The 16,414-nt window shown below is 41.2% G+C and overlaps 1 protein-coding gene across 1 annotated transcript in view; it reads left to right on the top strand.

Annotated features, from left to right (window-relative positions):
* The window catches only part of LOC124787849 (chromatin-remodeling complex ATPase chain Iswi-like), a 126,602-nt gene that overhangs the window by 44,183 nt on the left and 66,005 nt on the right, over window positions 1–16,414 (top strand). Inside the window, 7 exon segments of the mRNA XM_047254802.1 lie at window positions 3,808–3,857; window positions 3,860–3,948; window positions 4,113–4,400; window positions 8,891–8,959; window positions 9,052–9,161; window positions 9,316–9,481; window positions 14,841–14,981. Coding sequence (XP_047110758.1) covers window positions 3,808–3,857; window positions 3,860–3,948; window positions 4,113–4,400; window positions 8,891–8,959; window positions 9,052–9,161; window positions 9,316–9,481; window positions 14,841–14,981 — 913 coding nt within the window.

Here is a 16,414-nt window from a genome sequence, read left to right on the forward strand (position 1 = left end):
CTGAATCTCCCCCACATGATGCCATCGATGTTGTCATTGAGCAGGTCACTACAATGATCGTTTCTGCGGCAGAAAACGCGATGTCTTGTTCTTTCATTGGATGCCCCCGATGAAAGACAGTCCCTTGGTGGTCGCCGGAAGCCACTGATGCAATTAAAGAGCATCGGCGAGCTCTGCAGTGACATATGCAGCTCCCTTCCTTACAGCACCTAATAGCCTTTAAGCTTCTCCATGCCTGCATTCGCCAGCTTATAAAACAATGGAAACAGGAGTGTTGGGAGACGTATGTGTCTATCATTGCATGCCATACGTTACCTTCTCAAGTCTGGATGAAGATCAGACATCTCTTTGGCTACCAGACCCCAACAGGTGCCCCTGGCATTAACATCAATGGTGTGTTATTTACTGTCGCAAAAGTGATTGCTGAGCACTATGCTTGAGCCTCTGCATAGGAGAACTACCTCCAGCCTTTCACACCCTCAAACTGCGGATGAAAAGGAAAGTCCTCTCGTTCACTACATGCCACAGTGAACCCTATAACACCATATTTGCAGAGTGGGAGCTCCTCGGCGCCCTTGCACATTGCCCTGCCACAGCTCCTGTGCCGGATCGGATCCACAGTCAGATGACTAAACATCTCTCATCTGACTACAAGTGACATCTCCTTGGCATCTTCAACCGGATCGGGTGCAATGGTGTCTTTCCATCGCTGTGGCGGGAGAGCACCATCATTCCAGTGCTCAAACCTGGTCAAAACCCACTTGATGTGGATATCTACCGGCCCATCACCCTCACCAACTTTCTTTGCAAGCTGCTGCAACGTCTGGTGTGTCAGCAGTTGGGTTTGTCCAAGAGCCACATGGCCTACTGGTTCCATGTCAGGGCGTCTTCCACCATGGTCGCTCTACCACTGATAATCTTGTGTCCCTCGAGTCTGCCATCCAAACAGCGTTTTCCAAACACCAACATCTGGTTGCTGTCTTTTTTGACTTGTGTAAAGCGACATCATATCCTTGCCACATTGTATGAGTGGGGACTTGGGGCCCACTCCCGATTTTTATCCAAAACTTCCTGTCGCTCCGTACTTTCCGTGTCCAAGTGGGTGCCTCCCATAGTTACCCCTGTATTTAGGAGAACAGCATTCTGCAGGGCTTCATATTGAGTGTATCTCTCTTTCTAGTGGCTATTAACGGTCTAGCAGCAACTGTAGGGCGTCGGTCTCACCTTCTCTGTATGCAGATGACTTCTACATTTCGTACTGCTCCTCCAGTACTGGTGTTGCTGAGCAGCGCCTACAGGGAGCCATCCACAAGGCGCAGTCATGGGCTCTAGCCCATAACTTCCAGTTTTTAGCCGCAAAGTCGTGTGTCATGCATTTATTTCGGCATCGCACCGTTCATCCAGAACCAGAACTTTAACTTAATTATGATCCACTCACTGTAGGTGGAGACATATCGATTCTTAGGACTGGTTTTCGAAAAGCAATTGACTTGGCTACCTCACTTTCGTCAGCTTAAGCAGAAGCGCTGGCAGCACCTTAATGCCCTCTACTGCCTGAGCGACACCAACTGGGCTGCAGATCGCTCTACTCTGCTGCAGCTCTACAAAGCCCTTGATCAATCCCGCCTTGACTATGGGAGTCTGGTTTACGATTTGGCAGTGCTCTCAGCATTGCGTTTACTTGACCCAGTGCACCTCTGTGGCGTTCGCCTAGCGAGAGGAAGTTTTAGAACGAGTCTGGAGACCAGTGTCCATCCATTGAAGGTTAGGCGTGCACAACTGCTCGCCAGTTACCTCGCACGCATTCGTAGTTCTCCTGCTCATCTGAATTACTGTCTCATTTTCCCAACCACGGCGGTTCATCTCGCGCATTGGCGGCCCAGGTTAGGGCTTACAATTGCGGATCATGTCCAGTCCACTCTGTCTGAACTGGAGTCCTTCCTTCATTCACATACACCTCCATGGTGTACACCTAGGCCGCAGATTCTTTAGACCTTTTGCATGGCCCTAAGGACTCCCTTGCCGCTATCACTTCCTCTCGATTCTCGACATGTACCGGGGCCATGAAATGGCAGTTCGCTGGTTTTGCGTGTGTTCATGGAGGACATATCGAACAGCATTGCTTGCCAGATGGCCGCAGTGTTCTCACTCCAGAGCTGGTGGCCATATCTCGTGCTCTTGAGCACATCTGCTCATGCCCTGGCAAGTCATTTCTCCTGTATACTGACTCCTTGAGCAACCTACAAGCTATCTACCTGTGCTACCCTCACCATCCTTAGGTAGCATCCATTCAGAAGTCCATCTATGCCCTGAAACGGTCCCATTGTTCAGTGGTGTTTGTGTGGACCCCAGGACACATCAGAATCCCAAGCAACGAACTTGCCGACAGGCTGGCCAAACAAGCTACACAGAAAATGCTCCTGGAGATGGGCATCTTCGAAACTGACATGCGTTCTGTCTTATGTCACAGGGTTTTTCAGCTTTGGGAGACGGAATGGCATAACAGTACGCACAACAGACTGTGTGTCATTAAGGAATGTGTGGAAGTCTTCCATGCAGTCCTCTCACATGGAATCAGTTGTCCTCTGCCGGCTCCGTATTGGCCATACTTGGCTAACGCATGGTTACCTCCTGCAGTAGGAGGACACACATCAGTGTCGCTGTGGCTCATAAATGACAGTTGTCCACCTCTTGCTGGACTGCTCACTTTTAGCTGCTCTGCAGTGAACTTTTAACTTTCCCAGCACACTACCTTCGCTGTAGTGCCTCAACAGCAGCTTTAGTTTTACGTTTCATTCGTGAGGGTGGATCTTATCATTTGATCTAAGTTTTTGCACATGTCCTTTGTCCCTCTGTGTCCTCCACCCTAATGCTTTTGGGGTGGAGGTTTTAATGTGTTGCAGAGTTGCTGGTTCTTTTTATTCTCCTGGTCAGCCAGCTGTGGTAATCTGCTCTCTTGTTTTGATCTCTTTTACATGTTTCTTGCGTCTCTCTGGTTTTCTTGTCCGTTTTAGTGTTCATTGCCCTTCTGTCATTTTTGTGGTTTTGTCCTTTCTTCCAGCTGTGTTTTGTACGCCTTGATTATTTTACTCACTCCCTTGAGGAATTATTTTAATCGGAATGAGGGACTGATGGCCTAGCAGTTTGGTCTCCCACCCCCCACCTCCCATTTAAACCAAACAACCCAACTAACCGTATGTGAAGTCTTGCCTTACATATACAAATTGTAACAGAAGGTGTAATGTAATTGTGTCCAGAAGAAATGCTTTCTATTATGTAGCAGAAAGTCAAAAATTTATCAAAACTTTCAGACTCCAGCTCGCAGCTGCAATGGAGAAGAAATCTATATTAATGCAATCTGCAGTTTTATGTGAATGCATTTTTAACATGCAGCAATTCAGAATTTGAGGATACTAATGCTTGCAATCTGAAGAACAGACACATTTCTGTGTGTGTGTGTGTGTGTGTGTGTGTGTGTGTGTGTGTGTGTGTTTCTCCCCCTGCTTAAAGAAACGGATGTCCAGACACTGAACTTCAAACCCTGTGTGAAGAAATTCAGAGGGGGTCTGTCGGTGAGATCCTTCAGCTACACAGTGCATTAAATCCTAATGTTCCTTCCTTCCTCTGTGCAAATAATATCTTATAAAGAGTACAAGGCAAGTTTGACAATAATTGAAGTGCATGTTATCCTAAGCCAACTGTAGTGTTTTTGGCTTAGTACCAGTGTCCTGCACATGCCTTAAATGTCCTTTGTCTCTTTTACTGTAAGCAACTCAAAATTCAAATATTCTTTTCATCTTGTTTCAGGTACATGAAGCATTATCGGAGTATTCCTGGTCCTCATATTGTAATAGTTCCAAATCAACTTTAGCTAACTGGATGAATGAATTTAAAAAATGGTGTCCTTCTCTTAGAGCAGTATGTTTAATTGGTGATCAGGAAACAAGGGTAATTATCGCAGCAGAAATTCTAGTACTTTTACCATAGAGGGAAACATTCTAAATAAATTTCTTTTACCTTATTGATTACTTTCAAGCTATTTTTGGATATAAGCAAAAGAAAGTAGCTTCAAATCATATGTATATTAACATAACTTTCCATTGTTCTTCCAGAATGCTTTTATACGTGAAACGCTGATGCCAGGCGAGTGGGATGTCTGCGTAACATCATATGAGATGGTTATTAAGGAAAAAGGTGTCTTCAAAAAGTTTAACTGGCGCTACATGGTTATAGATGAGGCTCATAGGATAAAAAATGAAAAGTCAAAGCTTTCTGAAATTGTACGAGAATTCAAGACGACAAATAGGCTTCTGTTGACAGGAACACCTCTCCAAAATAATCTCCATGAGCTGTGGTCTTTGCTAAATTTTCTACTTCCTGAAGTATTCTCATCAGCAGATGTAAGTATATTATCGTCCTGTGATATAATGATGTGTGTAATGTCATACATGTGCAAACAGGAAGATAAAAGAACACTGACAATATTGCATTTGTTGCTGTTATTTTTTGGAATGTATGTTGCGGTGACAGTGTAGATCGAGGCATAGGTTATGCTGAAAGGCAAAAATCATTGTGAGTTGGCAAATCGGTATCAAATGCTTCAGATAATCAATTTATTTTTTTTTTCTGCTGTATTATCATAATAATTTCTTTTTACTGTGAGTGTCAAATATTTTTACTGTATTATGAAAATTAAAGTTGCTACTCACCATATAGTGGAGATGCTGAGTCACAGATAGGCACAACAAAAAGACTGTCACAAATAAAGCTTTTGGCCAGTAAGGCCTTCATCAAATGGATGCACGCACCCCCCACCCCCCACCCACCCCACACACACACACACACACACACACACACACACACACACACACACTCCTCTCTCTCTCTCTCTCTCTCTCTCTCTCTCTCTCTCTCTCTCCAGTCCTGTGTGTATATGTTATGAGTTGCATTTGTGTGTGTGTGTGTGTGTGTGTGTGTGTGTGTGTGTGTGAGAGAGAGAGAGAGAGAGATCTGTTTTTTTTATTGTTAATGACCATTTCGATTCAAGTCAAGTGTTTACATGTCAAAAAAGTTTTTTGAGTGTTTGTGTTGAAAATTGCAGATACCTGCAGGTCAATTCCTTTCCTACAAATCAGTTTAATGTTGTTGGTGTAAATAAGTGCTTTTAATACTGGCAAATCATTCATCTGTACACTATGCTTACCTTAACTCTGTCTGCAAAAAGTGTCATTGATGTAGGTATTAAATTAATAGTGTTACGAGGATGAATTAACTCATTGCCTCACTCCTTTTTTTGCTGGTACTGTCTCTGTGGCTGCAACAATAATGATGTGTTTTCATACAGGCCCTGAATTGCTGGTATCAAATGTAAAGGATGTACTATATGCTTTATTATATTCCATTGTTTTTCTCTTATAACACTATCTAAATCTGACAGAACACACACACACACACACACACACACACACACACACAGATATATGCTGGGCAGGTGAAATATGGGTCCTTCACTACAAATGCACATCAGGTTTCATTTCCTTTCATGGGAGTACAGGTCGCACTGCAATTGAGGGGTTACTTGGACAGCAACACTGCATTGGCGCGTGAAGAGTTGGAAATTTGTGTTATTTAGGAGCTGTGCCTGGATGGCTCAGGCAGTTAAGGCAACCATTCTACAGAAGTGGGGCATCCAGGTTCGAATCCCAGCCCGAAACAAATTTTCAGCTCGGATCGCTGATATATTTCAGTGCCCCAATATTGCCACTGTTGGCAAAGTTGAATATTGATATTCACGGCCACTCAGTCACAGTGTGTGTAGTGTCTGTTCTGTTGGACGTGTCTCCCACCTCTCCCCACCCTCCCCCCCCCCCTCTCTCTCTCTCTCTCTCTCTCTCTCTCTCTCTCTCTCTCTCTCTCTCTCTCACACACACACACACACACACACACACACACACACACACACACACAGAGGGTGAGTCAAAAAGAACTTTACGGCTTTGGAATGATATAGAAATTTATGGAGATAACTTACAAAACAGAATCTATAGGTGTGTCATTTTGTGGCAAACAACCGCAAGTTTTACATGAAAGTGTCAAGTGCCGTTTTGGTTTGATGTGAGTACCATTTGTGATGTGGCAAACATCCCGGCAGTAATCGATTTCTTATCACATTCAATGCACCAAATCAGCCATAACTTGTGCAGTGGCAGTGTAGATTTGATTTTTCATGTTAGCTACATTGTTTGGTTGGGGAGGAACATGTACACGAACTCTAATGAAACCTCAGAGAAAGATATCCAGTGAGTGGTGTCCAGTCTGGGAAGCAAGGTGGCATGCAATTGGTGCTTCATTGCCAGTCCACCAACCTGGGAAGCGAGTATCGAGTAAACCTTGAACTTTCATGAGGAAATGAGGTGGTGCACCGTCTTGCTGCTAGTAAACCATTCCATCTCGGTCATCTTCATCGATCTGTGGAATTAAACAATGTAGAATCCAGGATTGGATGTAACAATATTAGATAAGCAAAAGTTGCCACTCACCATATATCGGAGATGCTGGGTCGCAGATAGGCACAACAAAAGGATACACACTATTATAGCTTTGGCCATTAAAGGCCTTTGTCAACAATACACACACACACACACACACACACACACACACACACAAACAAACAAACAAACAAACGAAACTCACACACTTACACAAAACTGCAGTCTCAGACAACTGAAACCACACTGCGAGCAGCAGCACCAGTGCACGATGGGAGCGGCGACTGACTGGGGTAAGGAGGAGGCTGGGGTGGGGAGGGGGAGGGGCAGTATGGTGGGGGTGGCGGACAGTGAAGTGCTGCAGTTTAGATGGAGGGCAGGAGAGAGGTGCCCTCTGTCTAAACTGCAGCACCTAACTTTCCGCCACCCCAGCCATACTACCCCTCCCCCTCCCCACCCCAGCCTCCTCCTTACCCCAGTCAGTCGTCGCTCCCATCATGCACTGGTGCTGCTGCTCGCAGTGTGGTTTCAGTTGTCTGAGACTGCAGTTTGTGTAAGTGTGTGAGTTTCGTTTGTTTGTGTGTGTGTGTGTGTGTGTGTGTGTGTGTATTGTTGACAAAGGCCTTAACGGCCGAAAGCTTTAATTGTGTGAATTTTTTTTGTTGTGCCTATCTGTGACTCAGCACCTCCGATATATGATCTGTAGAATTAAAAAGTTTTCAAGTATATCCAGATACACAATACCAGTGACAGTTTTCTCCATGAAGAAGAGAGGTGCATACACTTTCAGTTTGTTAAGAGCAAAAAACACCCTAACTTTGGGGCTGTTATGAACACTTTCGAGGTTGCATGCGGATTTTTGCTGTCCTCTGTCCGATGCAACATTTCCCCACAGCTCTCCCCACAAGTGTCCTTATATGCATAACTAATGTGCTGTGCCATTGTAAATCTATGGATTCAAGTGTAAATGTCTACACAATTCTCATCAAAGTCTTTTGTGGAATGCCAGTCTGGTAAGACGCACATTGCATTGATTTTTGTGGACTGTGGGCAAAGATCTTCATAAGCTGTTTGACATCATCATCAATGTGCAGGCGACCTGATGATTTATCATGTCGCAGTGAACAAACAAACAAATTGGAGGTCGTTTGCTATGAAATGACACATCTACTGATTCTGTAAGTTATCTCAATAAATTTCTGTATCATTCCAGAGTTATGAAGTTTTGACACCCTGTTTATCATATTTTATTTGAAATTTCAAATCATATTTTTAAAGGACCTGTCACTTTCATCTCCATGCACTGGTAATTTAATGGTAGTCCTCATGCAGCAGAGAAATGATTAAAAAAAGTTGAGTAATTGTGTTTACCGTATTTACTCGAATCTAAGCCGCACCTGAAAAATGAGACTCGAAATCAAGGAAAAAAATTTTCCCGAATCTAAGCCGCACCTGAAATTTGAGACTCGAAATTCAAGGGGAGAGAAAAGTTTTCGGCCGCGCCTCCAAATCGAAACAAAGTTGGTCCATTGTAATATGAGACAGAATATAGGTCGAATGAATGACGATACAGCTACAGTAGTTTGGTTCGAGTCGTGAGCTTAGCAGTTAAGCTTTACCAGATAGCCATTGCTATGCGTCAGGCGGGTCCGTATTTATACGGGTACCCTTCCTTTTTCACATGCTTCGTCTGGTTTGAATCGATTGCTTATTTTTCTTTGATACAAGTGCCGTTCTCTGTGTTATAGGTGTTTACGTCACTCTAAGCTGAAAATGCATTACTGTACTGTGTCATGCATTGTTTGTTGCATTCTGATAGTGAGTGTTTACAACCTGTCGCCGATCGCAGCATGTCTTGCTTTTGTGCGCGCTTTCACAAAAGTTCCTATTAGCCATCATCTCTTCTCACAGGTAGGAAAAAATTCAGAACATAGAGTTGACCACCTTGACAAACATCCCGAACAGTCTTTGCCAGTCGGATTTTCGTAGTACATTGAAATGCAGTTACATTCGAAGATGAACAATACGGAATTTGTATTTACTTCATTGGATAATGTACGAAAATGCAGTGGTCGAAACTTGGGGCAGAGAAAAAAGCTCATCTTCCACCTTTTTTTTTATTTACTGGCACAGAGGTTTTCACGCCAGTACTTCTCTTTGTGCCTGCAAAACATGCCTGTGTAGCACTACATATATTCAACGGCAGAAGTTAGTTGTGGCGTCACCTACCAACATTTTTCAGAACTGCCGCATACTTTGCACTCGATTCTAAGCCGCAGGCTGGATTACAAAAACCGGAAAAAAAAGTGCGGCTTAGAGTTGAGTAAATACGGTATGCCTGTATGCTATGAATAAAATATTTAATAATTATTTCTGGGCATACCTTTCTTTTTGCTTTTCAGGATTTTGACTCTTGGTTTGACACCAATAGTTTTCTAGGTGACAATGCACTTGTGGAACGGTTGCATGCTGTAAGTAAAATAACACCTTTGTTCTATTGGTCCACATACATTGTAGCAATACCCCAAATCAGTGAAGTTCATTTTGGACATAAATGCAACAGGTACTGCGGCCATTCCTACTGCGACGCTTGAAGAGCGAAGTGGAAAAGAGGCTGAAACCCAAGAAAGAAGTGAAAGTTTATGTAGGACTGAGTAAAATGCAACGAGAGTGGTAAGGAAATGCAGGCTAAAATGTAGTATTGTGCCTAACAAATACTGACACAGTATAAATAATTTGTGATAGCTTTGCCATTGCTTTAGTTTTATTGTTTTTTAAATGTATATTACTTTGTCTGTACATAACCTAATGTTTTTTTGTAATTTAGGTATACTAAGGTCCTCATGAAAGATATAGATGTTGTGAATGGTGCGGGAAAAATAGAAAAGATGCGACTGCAGAACATTCTGATGCAGCTGCGCAAATGTTCCAATCACCCATATTTGTTCGATGGTGCAGAACCTGGACCACCTTTCACAACAGACGAACATTTGGTACAGTTTGCTCATCTTGCCTAATTTCAAGCTTTTTGTTTTGAGCTAAACTCATGTTATATTTGTACTAGCTGACGAACCTTGTTTTGCCCCAGTATTCATTTTGCCAATTTTCTATTACAAACAAAAATGAAAAATGAACTGTATTTGTAGTGTAACATTGAAAAAATTTCAGTTCTGTGTATTCGTGAAAACACTTTTGATATTATGAATCAGTCATACAAAGAAGTATGTATGACATGCAGATATGTAAGTACAGTATCCAAGTTGAGAAACAGTATGCAAAATATAAATTCTCTCTAATGTTTATTTAACTCTGAACTTGATTATAAATAGTATTTCTAGTTACATTTCCAGGAAATTGGAAGCGTGCAGTGTGATACTGCGAACATCTCTATAGCAGCTCCTCTTCATAGGTTATAGAAGGCTATTGTTTTTGCCTGCATCTGTTTGCACTGCACAGTTAAGTTGTCAGGTGTCATCTATTTCCTTAAGTTATTAACTGTAGGAGTGTATTAGCATTAAAGAATAAAGTACTAAAACTTTCTGCACGATGCGGCACATTTTCATGAAGCTCAGGTTTACAATGTCATATCTCCTGAACTATGTATGGTATCACAACATACTTTTGTAGGTGCATTTAGCGGCTTATATGGATACTGCCAGCGAAATTTATTGCGATTACAGTTAGTAGCGCAGAAGTAATAAATTTAAATCTTGTGCACGATGCAGTAGTTGTTCATGCATCTCATTGTTTACGATGTCATATCTCCTGAACTATGATAGGGAGATGGTTCCTACCCACACAGCAGTTGTTGCCCGACAGTAAGGGATGTGTACATCAAGTTTAGTGGAAATCGGTCCAGTGTATTATGAGGGGATGTGGAAAACACACACTTACATACACATATTTTATTTTTCATTTGATAAAAGCTTGTGATGCAGTATGAATTGTCAGTTACCCATTTAGTGTTACAGTTTTCTCAAGATGTTAGGTGGAGTTTAGGCAAAGAGCAGTAGGCAATCAGATGGGTAGCAAGTGTGAATTTCCCTTTGTTCCTAGTACTCTACATATACTGGAAATTATTTAATGAAAATGATCAGATTTGTTTCTTGTAAAAAGAGTTAGTTTGCATATCAGCAGGGATAGAAGACATTATGTATTCATACCCTTTAATAAGGCACTCTTCACCATTCTTTAGACACATTTATGTATATTTTTTTTCCATAAGATTATCATTCTTCTCGTGTTTCCTGTCGTCGTCCCCCCCCCCCCCCCCCCCCCCCCCAAAAAAAAAGAGATACTGTCGTTTCACACCACAAATTCGAAGTACGTATGATTTACTACTTTCCTTGTGTGGATGTTGGTTGCTTTGGCAGAAATTGCCATAGCAAATGCAGGCTGATAATTTTTTTGCCAAATGTGCTGTATGTGATAACCATGACAGGCATTCCTGAGAATATTACACAATTTGCTTTGCTTAGTTCATGATTTTTGTGAAGTGCGTGTTTTGCTGTGGTTATCTATCACTTACATTTTGCCGTGCGGTTAGAGGCCCCATGTCACGAACTGCGTGACCCCTCCCGCTGGAGGTTCGAGTCCTCCCTCTGGCATGTGTGTGTGTGTTGTCCTTAGCATAAGTTAGTTTAAGTAGTGTGTAAGTCTTGAACTTACATTTCACCTTACACTGGATTTTAAATGTAGAAGTAGGTTAACTTTGAACCTCTGTATCTCAAAAACTGATAAAGATATTGAGAAAATTTTCAGTTTTGTTTTGAGATCAGGATGTTGGGACTATAGCTTTAAAATGCTTAGCCATCTTGGAATCCATGGCCCAGTTTTGGTGCCAAAAAAAGGGAAAAAAAAACTTTGTGGGGCATTTTCTAAAGAACCACCCATGAACTAACGGTGCCTCCATAAGCCTCACTGTAGACTACGTCAGATGGAAGGGGGGGGGGGGGGGGATTGCCATTTGCCTAAGCAGGAGGAAGTGTGTAATATATATACTTTGACCCTATGCTCTATGATAGTGACACTGAGACAATCGTTCTGTTTGGTATACAAATGGTCCATAGCCTAAGGGCTATCCAAAACACTTGACCCTACCTTGCCGTCACCAATAGAACCCAACTTATGATCGCCAGAAGAATCCTGTTCTTATGCACAGCATTTTGGAACATACTAGGTAGTGCTTGCTGTCGCAATAGGCATACAAATGTAGTAGATGCTGCTTATAAGGAACTGTGTCGAAAGTTTTCTGGAAATCTAGGAATGTGGAATAAACTTGGGATCCCCTGTCGATGGCATTCATTACTTCATGTGAATAAAAAGCCAGTTGTATTTCACAAGAACAATATTTTCTGAATTCTGCTGGCTATATGTCAATGGATGGTTTTTCTTGGGGTATTTAATAATGTTCAAACACAGTACATGTTCCAAGATCTTATTGCAAATTTATATCAGTGATATGGGTCTGTAATTCAGCAGTTTACTCCTATTTCCTTTCTTGAGTATTGGCATGACCTGTGAAACTCTCCTGTCTTGAGGTAAGAATCTTTCATCGAGCGAGCGGTTGTATACGATTGCAAAAAAAATCGGTTATTTCTTTGGCAGACTCTGAAAGGAGTGTAATTGGTATACTATCTGGAGCAGAAGACTTGCATTTATTAAGTGAAAAGCTGCTTTGTGACACCGAGGGTCTCTTACTTCCAAGTTACTCGTGTATGAAGTCATTCTCAATTTGAATTTTAGAATATTTACTGCACCTTCTTTGGTTAAACGATTTCAGAAAACCGTATGTTGTATCTCCACTTTAGTGTCATAGTTGTCAGTAACATTATAATTGCTAATCACATAGTGAAAGTATTGATTTTCTTGCTGCTGATATACTTTCATACAGTCAGAATCTCAGTTGTGTTTTTAAAATTTTAATTTTAATCAATTTAGATTGAACCAGGTATTTGTTTTCTGGGGCGTCTACTGAATCTTTATTTTGTTGCAGCAAGAGGGCGATAGTCAATTATCAATTGGTCTCCCATCTTATTTTATCTGCCAAGGGGATGAAAGTTTTACATTAAGTTTTAACTTTCTGCATGTTTTTAGTTAGGGAGTTCTGTATTTACAAGGAAGAAGTGATAACCCAACCACATTTTCATGACCTGTTGTGTTAGTCTTTTTTGTATTAATGCATCAGTATTGTAAAAGTGTATTTTAAGTCAAATGCAGTGTTAATAGTTTTAACTTTCTTGCTTGTGAGTGAGGTTGGTAAACAGCATATGAAGTTTTGATTAATTTTTCATGTTTCAGTGTTGCAGTCAAATATTTTAAACATAGCTATTCTCATCTTGAAAGTTGATTTGAATGCCACACTATTTTACAAGGGCTGGTCCTGTTGTCATTACCTTCTGACCTTTGAACTTATTACCTCAGCAACCCTGACATGGCGTGTTATGCTAGGCGAACAATGTGCTGCTGACATGAAGGCATTTTACAAAAACAATGACAGCTACATTGCCGTACAGCACGTATTTCATGTTCATTACAGTATTGCCTGTCGTGCCCCAGTCCTATCGGCAGTTGCTGTCAAAGTGTGAGTACAGAACTTCGAGTAAATGGGAGATACAGTGTAAAAGAGGGGTGCAGTTGCAAAATGCATGTGCGCACAGAAGAATATTACAAGATTGGAAGAAGCCTTCAGCCAAAGTCCTATGTGTTCTGCTCGCAAGCATGTGCTGGAAATCGGCAAATTAGATTGCAATGTTGAACAAGGAACTGCAACACCATCTGTACGAAATTCAGATAGTAAAAACTGAAAACGGTTTCTGGTATTGGTCGCTATCCAGTCGGCCACACTTTCAAATACGCATGCCGCCAGTCACGCCGCTGCGTTTCCTATAGCTGCCACTGTGGCATGAGGGTCGTGCCATGAATGATTACACCACTGCCACTGAGATGCCGGAGCTGCAGTGGCAGGCGTACTTAGTTCGAACATTTTGTGTGTTTGTCAGTTGAATAACATTTACAGACTTTGAGTGGTCAGGACTCGACATCTTCTGAATAGACATTGTATTGAACAATCATCATATAAGGAAGACATAAGAGGTCGTCCTCCCATAGAGAATATGGTTTTGCTGGGAACTGCTGGAACTCATGAGTCCAGTCCTGTGTAACAACCTGATAATGTGCAACGGGGCCAACTTTTATGTGTCAGGCTTTGTTAACAAGCAAAGCTTTAGACACTGGTCACGTGAAAATCCTGAAATGCTTTATGAAACACCACTTCACAGCCAGTAAGTGATAGTGTGGTGCAGCATATCATCATTTGGAATAATAGGCCATCCTTAAACTTATTTTTTTATTTAATTATTTTTTTAAGACTGTTGCAACAATGCTGGTACTGTGAATAGAGAATGTTATGTTCACATGTTGAACCATTTACCAGTGTGACAGGTTGCTGATCTTCCTGTAACTGCAAACACATTCTTCCAACAAGACGGGGCCACATGCCACACCTCGCGGCATGCCACCAAATTGCATCAGAATATCTTTCCCTGTCATTCCATCTCCAAGATAGGGACATTTCCTGGCCTCCAGGATTCCCTGACCTTTCAGTGTGTGATTTCTTGCTTTGGGCTCATTTTAAATCTCAGATCTTCTAGTGTGACCAACCACACACTACCTAGGAACTGAAAGATCAAATTTGTGAAAAAAATAATCAAATTCCAGTATCAATTCTGCAAGCTGTGACGTCTAACTTCCATATAAAACCTGACTTGTGTGTGTGAAGGAAAATGGTGGCTACCCACTTAATGTCATTTTAAATTGGTGGCATTATAAATTTGTGTTGTATACCTTTTATATCACTGAATAAATTTGTATCATTGTTGGAGGTTTCAGAATCACCCATTTCACAGCCACACCTATTATTAATCAGTCATTGCCAGAGGTGAAAGAACCTGTAGGAAAAACTGGTGTTCCCAGTCACACAAGAGAAGACAGTGCTAGGCCCTTGTGCACTGTCATGTAGCTCCCAGCCTTTCAATTTGATGCCACTTTGGTTACTTCTGCTTGATTTTGTTGTACCTATTTTTGGATCGCCTTCTCATTTGGTCTTACAAAACTGACTCAGTGCTGTAGTAGATTTTTTCATCATAGAAAAATCTGAAGTGGAAGTGAGGTCTCGTTCCTCCTCATCTATAGACTGCAGAGTCAGCCTTTTCTTTCCGTAATGTCTCGCTGCAGTAATAATTGTATTTGAATCATCCTGAACCAATAATAATGTATCCAACACAGTGACTATTTTAATATTAGTTGGAATATAGTAGTTCACAGTGAGTCATGTAAAACATATTGATGCAGGTGTATAACTGCGGCAAGATGGTGATTCTTGACAAGCTGTTGCCGAAGCTGCAGCAGCAGGAGTCAAGAGTTCTAATCTTCAGCCAGATGACTCGAATGCTGGACATCCTTGAAGATTATTGCCTTTGGAGAGGATACATGGTGAGTGAAGTTTCTTCAGGTAATAATTATGATTAAGATTTTGTGGCACTTGAAACATATTCATATTGCTACTGTAAATTCACAATAATAAAAGAAATCTAAAGAGCAAAATAAAAAATATAAGCTTTAGAGATAGTTAAGAGCGTAGTAAAAGGCAGCAATCACAATATACTTTCTTTGGTTTCTGTTGAAGCCATAATTGCATGTTGCTTTTTAAGGAATAAAAGTATTGAACAACTGGGCAAAGTAGATACAACCAGAGGGTGTACACAGTACACATAAGCTCTCTCAGTTTGTTATAACTTATCTTCTTTTTGTTCTAAGTTTGTTTGAGAGATAGAGTGCATGGGGATTTTCCTGCAGTGTGGTCAAATTGTCTCACATGATGCATGGAATTCACTTCTGTTGGAATTTTTTTCACTTTTGTGCGTTTTGAGTTGTAATGTAACTGACTTGTTGCCCTTGTAAATCGTGCGAATTTGAATTGAACCAGTGTACTGTTTACTTATGTGCAGCACTTCTTCCTTACACTATTTTGTTTTATATCAGCACATCCACTGCAAGCCATTTTACACCACATCCCAGAGTGTACTTCATATCAACAAGTTTTCTGTCATTCCATTCACACATTTATCAATAGAACACTGACTGACTTCATGCCTCTGTCCATACTCTAATCTTTGTTGTCTTATGCCCTTGCTATCTGTATAAGATAAATGTGCTGGCAGAAAACTGTCCAACAGTTTTCCTCAGATACCGAATTCCAGATTTTTTTTTTTTTACAAGAATAGTGTCTCATTTCTTCCATAGTTTCTCACTTAAATTCTCCAGTCATCCTTCTTACACTTTCATATTGGTTATATCCATCTAGCAATGTGTGCCTTATTAGATTTCTGCTGGCATGTCTGCTTAATAAATACTGAAGGAGTACTGTAGAATACTCCTGAATATTTAAATAGTGCGACAAGCTCCAGAAAGTTTAACGATAACCTTATAACTTGATACTGTTTGGTTCTTGATGTGTGAGGTAACTAGCAATAAACTCGTCAAACATTCTCTTCACTTTCCTATCATTCTATGGAAAAAAGGCAGAAAATCACCATACTTCCCATGCGTGCATTAGCATTGATCTGATATTGTTTCTTTTATAGGGATATACAGAGGGCATTCAGTAAGTAATGCAACAAATTTCTTTTTCTTTTCTTCTCGGCCAATTTTGGTTGAAAATTTCTCATGGGCCATCGTGAATATTCCCACATCAGCCTTTATGGTTTCATGAAGTTCTGATAGACGATGGGGTCTGTAATGCAGGTGGGTTTCAAGCAGAAAACCAGAGCATCGCAAATATTCATAGGCACTAGTAGAATGTCTATGGAGACCTGGCAGTGAACAAAAGTATGGTGAGTCATTCAGCAAGGCATCCGTCGTCATCA

Source organism: Schistocerca piceifrons, chromosome 3 (genome assembly GCF_021461385.2).
Source record: "Schistocerca piceifrons isolate TAMUIC-IGC-003096 chromosome 3, iqSchPice1.1, whole genome shotgun sequence".
In the NCBI taxonomy this organism is placed as follows: Eukaryota; Metazoa; Arthropoda; class Insecta; order Orthoptera; family Acrididae; genus Schistocerca; species Schistocerca piceifrons.